The sequence below is a fragment of the Schistocerca americana genome, chromosome X (assembly GCF_021461395.2).
Source record: "Schistocerca americana isolate TAMUIC-IGC-003095 chromosome X, iqSchAmer2.1, whole genome shotgun sequence".
In the NCBI taxonomy this organism is placed as follows: domain Eukaryota; kingdom Metazoa; phylum Arthropoda; class Insecta; order Orthoptera; family Acrididae; genus Schistocerca; species Schistocerca americana.
Genome location: NC_060130.1, coordinates 312,297,980 through 312,311,869, shown reverse-complemented (window position 1 = coordinate 312,311,869; position 13,890 = coordinate 312,297,980). Strand labels below are relative to the sequence as shown.

The 13,890-nt window shown below is 35.7% G+C and overlaps 1 protein-coding gene across 1 annotated transcript in view; it reads left to right on the top strand.

Moving 5' to 3' along the window:
- Positions 1-7,613, top strand: part of LOC124555767 — a 225,168-nt gene extending 217,555 nt beyond the window's left edge. The window contains exons 11-12 of the mRNA XM_047129813.1: positions 6,135-6,313; positions 7,030-7,613. Of these exons, the coding sequence (XP_046985769.1) occupies positions 6,135-6,308 (174 nt within the window). The 3' untranslated portion in view covers positions 6,309-6,313; positions 7,030-7,613. The remainder of the gene's footprint in view (positions 1-6,134; positions 6,314-7,029) is intronic.
- The last annotated feature ends 6,277 nt before the right edge of the window (positions 7,614-13,890 follow it).

The window sequence follows — 13,890 nt, the reverse complement described above, 5'->3', positions numbered from 1 at the left end:
ACAGTCCCCTGCTGACATGTAGGGTCCATGGATTCATGAGGTTGTCTCCATACTCGTACATGTCAATCCGCTTAACACAATTTGAAATGAGACTCGTCTGACCAGGCAACATGTTTCCAGTCATCAACAGCCCAACGTCAGTGTTGATAGGCCCAGGCATGAGATGTAAAGCTTTGTGTCATGCAGTAATCAAGGGTACATGAGTGGGCCTTCGGCTCCGAAAGCCATATCCATGATGTTTCATTGAATGGTTCACACACTGACACTTGTTGATGGCCCAACACTGAAATCTGCAGCAATTTGTAGAAGGGTTGCACTTCTTTCATGTTGAAAAATTATATTCAGTCGTTATTGGTCCCATTCTCTTCAATCGTCATTGGTCCCATTCTTGTAGTATTTTTTTCCGGCCGCAGAAATGTCGGAGATTTGATGTTTTATTGGATTCCTGATATTCACAGTACACCTGCAAAATTGTCATACGGAAAAGTCTCCACTTCATCACTACCTTGGAGATGCTGCACCCCATTGCTCATGCACTGACTATAACACCACGTTCAGACTCACTTAAATCTTGGCAAACTGCCATTGTAGCAACAGTAACCGATCTAACAACTGCACCAGACACTTGTCTTATATAGCTATTGCTGACAGCAGTGCCATATTCTGCCCATTTACATATCTCTGTATTTGAATATGCATGCTTATACAAGTTTCTTTGGCACTTTGGTGTATATATGTAATGCAGTTTTGTTATTAGTATTGCAATATTTTGACATGCTAACTGATTCAGATTTCATAACCAGTTTTGTAAAAGCAATGAAATTGTAATTCATTTACCTTCAGTTTAAACAATGCAGAATGTAACTTCATGATTGTTAAAAGCTACACAAGGGAAAGTGGCAGTATCCATGGAGAGTCAGTATTGTTTCAGCATTTAGGCACTTGGCGTATGTCAGACTTTGTCAGTTTGTTACGCAATAAAACAAGTTTTAAAAGTATTGAGAGAGAGAGAGAGAGAGAGAGAGAGAGAGAGAGAGAGAGAGATATTGTTATAATATGTATGGATTTGTGTAAAATATGTTTTTGTTCTTTTCTGACCTAGACGTCATATGTTTAAATTATTTGTATCGATATTTTTCCATTGTAATTTACATACAATGTAATTTATAATGAGAATAATGTTGTTTACATTGTCATAATATTATTTAAGTGACCACAAGCTGTGACAGCACAGAAATTCAGTCATGTAGTCAGTCAGTCCAGTTCAGAAAGGATTTTGCTCAGTTCTACACAATTCTCTATCAGTGTTTGTAAATGAAATGTTATGAAATTACAAATAAATCATGAACATTAAGAAAGAATACTGGTTGTGGGAAAATAATTTATTAAGATGTAAGAATGCAATATATTTCCAAGAGAGTCACTGTATTTTTTTCCTGCATCAAGTGAGTGTTATGTGTTAACTTTATCAACAATAATGGACACACCCAACCAAAGAAGTTAAAGATAATTTTTTAATGTAATGTTTCCTGCTCTAAAAAACTTCATCCAGTTACTCACAAGCACTTGGATTCAGTGTTGAGCATAATACAAAATATATATTCTTTACTGTTTGAGAGAATGTAATGTTTTATTATTGACTGGACACTTACTACATCTAGCAGCATAACCATGTGTAACTTTCCTTTTAACAAATACTTTCTTGATTGTGTGTGATAAGTTAAAAGTTTGAGCTGGATCAGGAATGGAACATGGATTCCTCCTTTTGATTGTCAGTCCATTAATGATTATTCAATCAGGGTAACCTCATGGGCTTAATCCAAAATCAGCACTACATGTAATCTCTGAAATGGGGAGTGAGATGTGTTTAGATGTCACAGTTGGTAGCTCACTGCCTGAAAAAGAAAATGATCTGACTTTGAGTTACATCCCACCATAGGGTAAGGTTAGGTTCAGCCAGTCAGTTTTTAGTTGGTTATTTTGTTATTTATATTTCTCATGATAAGTAAATTCTAAACATACAATTGTATTGAGTGTTAAGCAATGAATATTTGAAACAAGGGCCTAATCTAACTATTAACAAATGCAGAGAGCAAAATGAAACATAGTTGTGAGCAGTCCATGCCTATCAGAATTACATGGAGTGGATTATAACCATACGAAGATTCTGACACAGATGTCTAACTCCTGGGCATGCATCATTAAAGAATCTATTGAGATTAGAGTAAGGGAACAGCTGATCAGTCGTGATAGTGGCTACAGTCTTAGTAAGGTCTAGCAACCTGAACTTAATTTGATTAAGAAGAGACAACAGATCTCCTGCAATGAACTGATATTGGGGGCAGGTGGAGTAGCAGTGGAGATGCTGCCTGTAGCATCCTATGTTAACCACAGACATAGCAATGAATTGGTGTGAGAAGGCAGGGATGAGATACTGCCTGCACACCCACTACTAGATGTGGACCACTCTTTGAGCAGCAGGTCGGGGGGGGGGGGGGGGGGTACAATTTCCATTCTGTCTCCTAGAAACTCAGTTCATCACCTGATGATAGTAACAAGGTAGATTGCTATAACACTGTGTCCCTTGGACACTAACATCCAGCCATTCACATGAACTTAGCTTATACAAACTAAAGTTACATAAATCACAGTGAAAATATGACATACTTGCATACTGAGCTGATCTTAATTGAACTTTTTTATGTAATTTCAATACAACATCAGTCTCTAGTACAAAACATGTTCCAGCAGTTGGCAAAACTTTCCTTGTTCTAGTCAAACATCCATAAAATGACATTTGAAGCCCATCTTTTAGAACTTGCAAAACCTTAGCAACATACTCCTTGAAAGTTGTAGCATCTTTTCTGTAGCCCTTCCCAGTTACAAAATTCCTTGTAGAAAACACCATGCTGTCTTCCTGTGAAGAAAGATGTATTGCTGAGGATGAGTAACAAATCCGTTAGATTTTTCAGTAGGCTAAGGAATGTTCAGGTCTGCAGTTATGATCTCAGAAACATCAACCATGGAAGGAGATGGCAAATCAATTTTTTGGTAGGAATCAGTTTGCAAAAGTAGTTCAGTCAAATTAGCTGCCATATAGTCTTCAAGTGCAAATATATCTCTGTTTGGTGTTTAAATACTGCAGCCCCAAAAACTCCTGCAAATATTTGGTTGGAGTAGGTCAGAAAGTATGATATGCCAGCCAGTCCAGCAAACTAATAGATTGTGGCTGATCTTCCTATACTTGCCACAAGATCAAAACATGCTGTGTTACATAATTTTTAAAAGAAGCAAACACTCACACATGTGAAATGGAAGAGCACGCAAATTAATACCATCATCTTTTGCATATGATGTAACATTTATGCTTTTGTGTCCAGTATCATGAATTTAGGATGTTTTGCCAGGCTATTCACATTTGAGGAATTGCTATAGAGCTAGTGAAACTGTTGATCCAACCCCGGAGTCAGATATAGCATTCTGCAGCAGATGATCCTTAAAGTACATCCTAAGAAATACAGATAATGAGGATGGAGCTGTTTCTGAAACACTGATTACTGAAACTATTGTCACACATACACCTCCTTCAGCAGATGTAGCGGGTTCAAGTACTCTGCTGCCTGAGCCAGTACCTTTGGTTATTTCTACACAGTGGTTGCTTCTGCCCCATCCAATTTGTGTACATCTTGCATTTCACGTTTCTATTTTCACTGAGAGTTGGTTTTGTTTCATGAACACCCTGAGCCATTCCTGTCCTGTCATGTTCTGTCTCTCATCCACAGCTCATGGTCTAGTGACTAGCGTTGTTGCCTCTGGATCACATTCCCGATCAGGTTGGGTATTTTCTCTGCCCGGGAACAGGGTGTTTGTGTTGTCCTCATCATTTCATCCTCCTCATCATCATTATTCATGACAGTGGCTTCATTGGACTATGTATAAAAATTGGACTGTGAAAAAATTGGGACTTTGTACAGGCAGTTGAACACACTACAAAACCAAACATCATCATTTTCTGCCTTTCCCAGTTCTCCAACACAAATTTTTCATTCCATTTAGCAGATCGACTTGACAAACTTCTTACAATTTTTGTGCCTAAGCCGCAGTGGGTGTTGCATCCAGTAATAATGTAGTTACAAAGTGTCTTTTCTTCCATTTCTATTAACCTTTCAAATATTCATTTGATGACTCAAAATTTTATCTTGTCAATTCCTAAGGCAAAAGCCTTTTGTCTTCTTTTGTTTAAGAGTTTCTCTTGAAATAATCATGCTTCTTTCTTATATTCACGAGGAAATTTATTTGTGGATGTGTTGACTGAATGTATCTTTCAGCATTTCTGATGGAAAATCTCCGTAATTGTTGGTTTGCTGTCTTTTTATTGGCATTATCAACCCAGTAATTGACAGTATGCGTAGTTAATATAATTAATCATGCTTCTATCGACTCATGATGGTAAATACAAAAGTAGGCACATGGCATGTTTTTTGTGGGTTTAAGTAAAGCACTGAGCAGTTAACCCCAAATGTATGGTTCAGTTAAATCCACAAAGAAATATGCCACACATATCTACTCCCTTGCTCAGTATGCTTGAGGGTCTCACCAAGGCCTTTGCCGACAAGCACTACCCCCCAGACCTAATCCGCAAACAGATCTTCTGTGCCATTTCCGCTCACAGCCACAATCCTCCCAACACCCCCCAATAACCAGCCACAAAGGAGTGTTACCAGCTCTGCTGCAGTCATTGCACAGCTTCTTATATTGGTATGACTACCAACCACCAGGATGAATGGCCACCGTCAAACTGTGGCCCGGAGCAAAGTAAACCACCCTGTGGCACAACATGCAGCTGAACATGACACACTTTTTTTCAGTGGATACTTCACAACCTGAACCATCTGGATCCTTACCTCCACCACCAGCTTTTCTGAACTGCACCGATTGCAGTTATCCTTACAACACATTCTCTGCTCCTGTAATTATCCCGGCCTCAACCTATGGTAACATACTGTCCCCATGATCTCCAACCAATAGTTTCCATTCCCTCTGTGCTGTCATCTCCTCCCTATTCTCATCTCCCACCGTGCTTGCCACCCTCTGCAATGCATCTGCCCATCTTTCCCCATTCCTCTCCTGTTTAGCTCCTTTTTTCCCCTACCTCTTTGCCCCACAACCTACTGACACTGCAACTGTTCACAGTCTAGTCCCTGCAAATTCCACTAGGCAGCATTCATCTCTCCCCCCATCCATACACTACTATCCCTTTCCCTTTCCCACACCCTCCAGATTTCTGCTTGCATCCCACAGGATGCATTCCAGTCCGAGATGCTGAAACCAGTGGTCATGTGTGCATGGGGTGTGCTTGCTTGTGTGTGCATGTGAATGGTGTGTATTTGTCTTACTTTTACTGAGAAAGGCTGTGGCTAAAAGTTATATGTGAATGTCTTTTAATTGTGCCTGTCTGCAACTTGACATGTCTTCTAACAGTAAGTAGCAATCAGTCTTTTTTTCTATATGATTGATACAAATACCTACTTAGTTATTTACTGTAATATCCCAATAGAAGCATGATAAAGTATTACAATTTGCCATATTGTCAATTACTGATTTAATAATGACAAGAAAAAGACAGTGAAACACTGGGGTAAAAGAACATTTGAAAATGAGATATTAATTCAAACCTTGAAAAGCACATTTTTCAGTGACATCATCACCACATCAGTAACCAATCCTACAACAAAAATAAAAACAGCAAAACATTTACTTTAGATCTTGTTAATTCAGCAATAATTAATAACACACAATCTACCTGCATTTGTGGCCAAAACTTTAACGAGGAGATTGATGACAGCCAAAAGAAGATAGCTAAATTTTTTATGGCTGAAATATCTCTACTTGTTCATTTTTCATTTTTCATTGAGTAGTTCAGTTAACCGCTATGACCAGTCACTTTATCCTACAGCTTTAACTTGTCGTATACAGGCACTACAAGATATGACCCTCAGAGAATAAGAAAATTTTTCTGAAATATTTATATTTCCCATAGTTTTTTTAGGAAATGAGCAAAAAGTGGATCCTTAATCAACATCAAAATGCATAAATAACAATTATTTACTTATGCTTCTTCATGTCTGTTGCAGATTGAAATGTTCCTTTTGGGTTTTACACTTCATGTAACATTACGGGTGGTAAGACCTTCAATGTATGGTACAGAAGAATACATATGCTGTTATCCTGAAAACAGTAATGAGAACTGGCCTCAGGTGCTCCTTATAGCAGAGGATGATCGACATTACAATGTTCTTGTTGAATGAAGCAGGTAATTTTTTATTTGTGGTATTATTTGGGTTAATAATTATACAGGGAAGCTATCTTCTCTTTTACAGTTCATTGGACTGTATTACATGGTGTCAACAAGAATCGCTGATGTAGTATAGAGAAATCATCACAGTTCATCTGAAACTCTGTAACTGTAATTTTTTCTATGTCAGTGGTTAGTATTGCTAAAGAAATTTATTATTATTTCATGAAGTACATATGGCTATTCCTCTAGAGCTCTAATGAAGTTGATGGATTTAAAGTAAGGCATGTCTAATTTTATATCATGCTGACTGGGATCTCTATGATGAATTCAGGGGAACAGCTGTTCAGCAAGAAGATTTTTCTTTTCAGAATACCTGTATCTTCCAATAAATTCATTTTTGGTTTGTGAACCTTGTTTTAAATGTATTGTGCATAGTAGGATAGCCCATTATAGGTTGAGTCATGATAATCACCACTACAGGTGGCCCTATAGCATTTTAGATTGGTGCACATCTTATTTTGAATAAACCTTGGGATCTTTTTTATAGAAATGTCAGTGAAACACAATGTTAAAACAAGTAAATGTATGGAATAATTAAATACTGTACAAAATATATGGAGAACAGGGAGCATAAAGATAATAATAACAAGAGCATATTATAAGTTAGTTGATATTTAGTGTTAACACAAAATACTAAAAGGTATTTTGAAAAACATTGTTTTTTTTTTCAGATTAGATCTTGATGTATTTATACAGCTGGAAGAGAAGAACCTGAGAACAAACAGGACATGAAATGTTATATATACAGCCCAGCAGACTTATAAAATGTGTTCAGATATTGAAAATTCAAAATAAATTTTATTATCAGTTCCTGAATTGTGAGAGCTTCTAGTGTGTGCTTGATATGGCTCTTGGAATTACCAAACGTGTTCAGTTTTTCATTCAAGTGACTGTTCTGCAAGACAGAAGAATTTACTAACCGAGAAAATTGCCACCATTACTGATATTAGCTAATTAGTGATATGGCCCATATCTAAAGAAAAGTTGCACATGTACACACACACACACACACACACACACACACACACACACACACAGACAGAGAGAGAGAGAGAGAGGGGGAGAGAGAGAGAGAGAGAGAGAGAGAGAGAGAGAGAGAGAGAGAGAGAGAGAGAGAGAGAGAGAGATAGAGATACACATTATTACATAGAACAAACTTATGTTTTGTTGATACTGAAAATGAATTCAAATACACTTTCAGCTGCTTCCACAGGTAGGGACATGAAAGAAAAAAAAAAAAAAAAAAAAAAAACAAGCTGCTTGAAGTGACAAATGAATGACATGCTTTCTAGCAGCTCTTATATGTTGGTGCTATCTTGTGTCTTAGATTGTAAATGATTGTTAATGGGAAACTTGGATAAGAAAGAAAATATAATCACTTGTCATATGTTACTTACAAACATGTAAAATGTAAAATATTTTTTTCTTGGATGTGGCACTTCTTTTTAAATTCAAAATTCTGTTGTGCACCAGTTTTTGATTGATGTTGTGTATTTGAAACTGATCTTTCCTTTTTGTATGTAACAGTCAGTGGTGATGGCATCTCTGAGAAATATGTCATTTACATATAAACAACTTTACTTGGTGTAAGGTAATCAAAAATTTATGTGTAGACACCTGTTGTATGTTCCTGCTTATATATGGCATGTGATAAATACAATTTTGTTCTTAAAAATATAAACAAGTTATCATTCATGGACTAGTAAACTGAATTATCTGTATGCAGAAAGACAGATGTTATACTTGAAACAGAAAAACTGGCACTAATTTTGTCAGCAATAACATAGCCTATTTTATTTGTGGGAAGCAGCCACTCAGTCATTTATAACAAATTCACAGATCCTCATACCTGCATTGCTGTTTTCCTCATTTGTGACAGCTTCTACAGTGAGCAGTAAGTTGTACATTACAGATTTTGTGGGCGCAGGCTCAGATAAATCAGTGATTCTGGACAATAAATTTATTTATTTGTCTCACTGTCAATGCATTTATATTTGTAATTGTCCATAATCATAATGATAATACTAATATTTTGTGAAAGAAATATTTTCATTAGTTTAGTGAGAAAATAAATAATTTATAGTGCACAACTATAAGATTATCGTACACCTCTGAAAGCACTTTTTTGCAGCTGATATGCCTATCAGGCAGTATTTCTCTGTGGGAAATATACTATAATTTTTTAACAATTTGCAGATATAGAGCCCTCTTTCTTTCTTTCATTCTTAAGAGTCAAACTTATGTATTTTTGATGTTCAACAGAGGACTTCATTTTTGAAAAGCAAACCATGAATGCTTCAAAACAACAATGTTTGGTGTGAACTTGAGTAGCACAATATCTTAAATTAACATTAAGATAGGTGGGCTGTGCATCTCAAAGGAAAAAAGGCTGCATTTTTTTTTTACAGTGGCCACACACATGGCACAGTACTCACATTCACCCATATTAATACCAATTAATCTTGCACACAACTGGTCCAAAAAATAGTGAAATGTAGACCCTAATGAAGAACTATGACAAACTAGACATACATATGAAATGTACAAATTCTAAAAATAAGTAGATTGTGTGCATCTGGCAGAGTGGTTTTACTCACAGAAAATATGCATTCAGGTACAAAGTTATAAAAATGTATTAGCAATATTATTACATCACTCTGCTGCTTAATGTATTAAATGCATACATGTGAAATAATTTATATTGTCAAACTCCATCACAAATTTCAGTATACTTTTTCACAACTTGTCTGTCACAATATTAAAATAATTATTTTGTGTAATTGATATCTTTTTTGTTCCCTTTATTATACAAGTCAGTACTCAAGCAAGTAGACTGTAATATATACTGCTCAGGAAAAAATGTACTCCTGTTCTGTGCAGTTTCAGCATAGTGTGTGACAAGACCTGCTGTTTTGCAGTTGCGTGTATTGTCAAGGGCATGCAGTGCCTTATATAATTTTTTAGAGATCATGGACTAAAATTGCTTTGTCAATATTTCATGTCAATAAAAATTCAAAGTTGTTTAGAATGTGCACAGTATATTTCTGTGATACCATTGCTAAAAATACTACAGTTTAAAGTAAGGATATGTTGCATTGTTACAAATCTGTATTGTTTCAAAAGAAATGAGAACCTACTGTGAAAAAATGTGACACAGCATTAAACACTTTTTCTAATGTTTTCTGTACATTATTTGTGACTTTCACTTATCAACATCTTTATGTAAACTTGCGTTTAATTTGATGAAAGATGTTTCAGAGCATATCATTCAGCGCACAATGTAAGTTCCAATATTTTCACCATATGATAAATAGACTACAATAGTGTCTCACCCTATTTGGTGGTAATATGAAGTTCACAAAATGAAGTGTGTGCATAGGGCAAAAAGCTTAAATTTACACTCTAAATACTTCAACATATATTAAGTTCCATAATTACTCAAGATTCTGTGTTTAGTACAAGCCGGTTTGTGTCCCACTGCTTTCATAAATTGTACAATCTTTGGTTAGAAGCAATAATAATACAAAAATAAGCTCTTGACACAGTACTGTGTGGAAAACTATTTCATGAACCACAGACATAACTGATTATGTAATTAACACTTCAGCTTTTTCTATACAAAATTACATGTATAACTTGACAGACTCATCAGTCGTTCTAAGTTGGAAACAGGGACATGAACATGTACCATCTATTACTGCCCAAATTATCACTTATTTTTGGCGAAATTAGCATCTGTTTATGGTCAAATTAGAATATATTATTAGCATTTTTTTAAACTGCATATATTCAATCTGTTACTACTTTATGATGCATGTGATAGTTCTCAAATGCTTCATTAACTACTCTGTTTCATCAGTCTCTTTTAGGAAAGAAACAAAACTCTCATTTTACAACTAATTTTATATGAGTTTTATTGCTCAAAAGAAAATGTTTTACTTATCTCAGGATTACATTCTTTTTTCAGGTTATACCTCCCACCTTTAGCAATACCATTACAGTGAAATAAAATCCACTCCCTATCAACACTTCATGCTCACCCAAAATGGCAGTCAGTATTATTATCATAATTTTGTACTGAGCAGGGTGCCACAGTAGTTAGCACGCTGGACTTGCATTCGAGAGGACAACAGTTCAAACCCACATCCGCCATCCTGAGTTAGGTTTTCCGTGATTTCCCTAAATAACTTCAGTCAAATTCCAGGATGTTTCCTTTGAAACGGCATGGCCGACTTCCTTCCCCATCCTTCCCTAATCTGATAACCTCACTCTTTGGTATGCTCCCCCATGTTTGTTTTCTTTCAGCTGTGCTTTAACCAGTTTCTTGAAGTGACACATCTATGAGACACTGGCTGCAGTGTTGCATCTAAAAATCTTAAAAGTTTCTCAGTTTAGGCATCCTTCTCACTATTATTTAAAATCACATTCCTTGGATAATATGTGTAAACTGAGACCACAAACCCTTAAATGATTGGGACCCTTGATTTTCAGTATATTAATATTTTCTGCAGTATTAGTTAACTTGACAAATACGTCTTTACCTGCTGCTTGTTGAAATGTAGTTAGTGCATGCAATACTTTTTCTTTTGCTTCATAATACTCTCCTTCTTATATGATTCAAAATTTTATTCCATAGTTTCAAGTTTTTGTTAAAGTACATGTGATGTTGCATATTTGGAGCACTCATGTAAAGTTAGGAGTTCAGCCAGCTGGCTAGCATGATCCTGCAAAAATAAAAAATAAAAACCTATTGGTACAAATCCTATTCATGTATCTTACCTGCTAAATATTATATAAAGTTTAATAATTATTAACATGTTTCATTTATGGCAACTTAACCAGGCCAACAATATCATGGACAAAAGTTTCCCAATAGAACATAGTTTCAAATAATTGTTTCTCCTCTGAATTCTTATTCTGTAGCTTCTCAAATTAAATGTTTGTTTTCTATTGCTGAAGAAAGCTGATGTCACCATTGTTACTTCATTTAAATAAGCTATAATTGCTGTCCACCATATGGCAACAAAACTGAGTATGTGTGAGACACAAATCACATGGATCAGATAATCACCAATGATGATATGAAAACAGTTAATGAAAACACAGTGTTCATTCTGTCTAATTCATAATGTAGAAAGTTCATTTTCCTTCCACTTACAGCTTTGCTGATGAACTTCTTATGTTCAGAATACATTTCTATAAAGACTAAAGAAGCTGTCTAGGGCACATGAGGCACACCAGTCAAAGAATTATCATCACAGTATGAATTCAAATAAAAATTATTTTTGATAGTAAATATGGCTTCAGTCTGCTTTTTAAAATTTCATTTTATTTATTACCATATGACCTATGAAAGCTTTTGATTGTAAAATCAGTGATTTCACTGACACATTCCCATTATCAAGTGTGTGTTCCTATTGTGTGTGCTGCTTGCTGTATGTGCTGCATCATTGTGGTGACTTTACTGCAATGTAAACAGGCTAAAATTTTATCTTTACTGGTGTATATTGTCCTATAATACTGAAAAATGTGAAATACTTCTACATATGAAATTTTGAAGTGAGCTGTGTAAGTGGTGAGTAGCATATGTGAGTTCCTACATAAAACGATATTCAAAATTTTGCAAGTGTAATTATTTTCACATTTGGCAGCATCTATAGAACAAAATATGACAGTAACAACAAAATTTTCATGAATTTACATTCAGTAAAGGCATCCTAACAATCCAGCTCCTCACACACACACACACACACACACACACACACACACACACACACACACACACACATCAAGCATCATCTTTAAAATCCCATAAAACAGTAAGGAAACATACTTGATGATATGAATTATTTCTCAAAATGTGTTTTATACAAGATAAATTAAATAAAACTTGTGATAGACATTAGCAAACGTTTTTACACATAATAAAAATAAAACCACTTCTATTTGTAGACTACGGGTCACGATCACTAATTGTACAGCTGACGCATACAGTTTCTTGTGCACTGTAAGAGTAGAATGAACATGATGAAGTCAGGATTACCAATTGTACATCTGACATATAAAGATTCTTGTGCACTGTAAGCATAGACTGTGCACGATGATGTACTGTACAGACTACAAAAAGGTATTCAATTTTTAAAAAAGTGAAAATGTAATGTATTACTAGAAAATATGGACCATGCAAAAACTATATTCTACTGATCACTGAATTCCTCATTTTTGTTGAAGTTGATTTAAAACTTTAAAATACTATAAACTCCAATATGATACATGGCTGAAAGTAATGTATTCTCATGCATAAAAATGTGTGTTATAGACATACACCTATCATTCAGATTATTCCTCTAGCAAAATTCAAGAATGACTACTTCACAGTAAACAAAAGAAGTGATTCTGCAGTTTTGTTCACTACTTGAGAATTGCAAATAATGCAGTATTCTTATCGTGTACAAGATAAATGTATTCGATGCAAAAGAGTTAGCAAACTGAACCTGAGGGCTGTTTTTCTATTATTTCTGACACTCTATTCTCCAATATGGCAAATAATTCTCATACAGAATTCTCACACATGGCAGATCTTCATTGCAGAATTCTGCAATCCATGCCCTTAAAGTTAATTCCCAGTTTCAAGAGTGGATTGCTTGCTTTTTCAAAAATTATGACAGTTCTTTTTCCAAAATGATCTTTGCCTTGTTTTCTTCTGTTAGCACTGTTTAAGCTTTTGAAGCTTTTCTGTGGAGAAGCGGCAGCGTTTTATTATCAGTGAACTCTTTCTCTGACTTGAAAAGTTCTTCTACACACATAGACATAGCCAGCATTTGATTTTGGGGGTGGGGATTTTCAATAAATGGACATCATAATAAAATGGACTTGTAATAGAACACAAAATGTCAAAAGAATTAGGGGAACATGTGTATCAGTGTCCAGTATGTTGATACAAGCAGTACCTGTGATCTTATTGCATGGCTTGAGATCTTTGCTTTGAATGTAGACAACAATTAAAATCATTCTGCATCTATTGGCTGTGTTATGCATTACAGTGTCAGGTGATAACTCAGAAGGACGTGAGTACCAGTGTCCCAGTATTTTCTAGTAATGTACTCAGAAGGCAGTTGGTGTTTGTGAATCTTGTATTAAAACAAGCACATGCAGTGTGACATTTTAATTCAGTACAAGTTGCAAGTGCAGTCTGTTTGATCCAAAAAGGATGGACTTTGTCATGTTGCTGCAGATGCCAATGCCTTTCCACATGTCATCCGTAGGTTGCAGACATGCTACAGGGAGACAGCTCAATACACAAGGTGAGTTGGACAAGGTTGCTGATGCATTACAACCCCCAATGAAGATTGATATCTGGCCATCTCTGTGCTGTGGCATCATAAGGCTACTGCCAGAGTGCTACAAGATGATTTCAGATGAGCTACTGGAGCTGCTATGTCTGATCAGACTGTGAGGAACAGTTTATGAGAAAGGGCCTTACAACCCAGTTGTTCTCCTTGAGTATCCCACTTGACATGACAACATCTTGC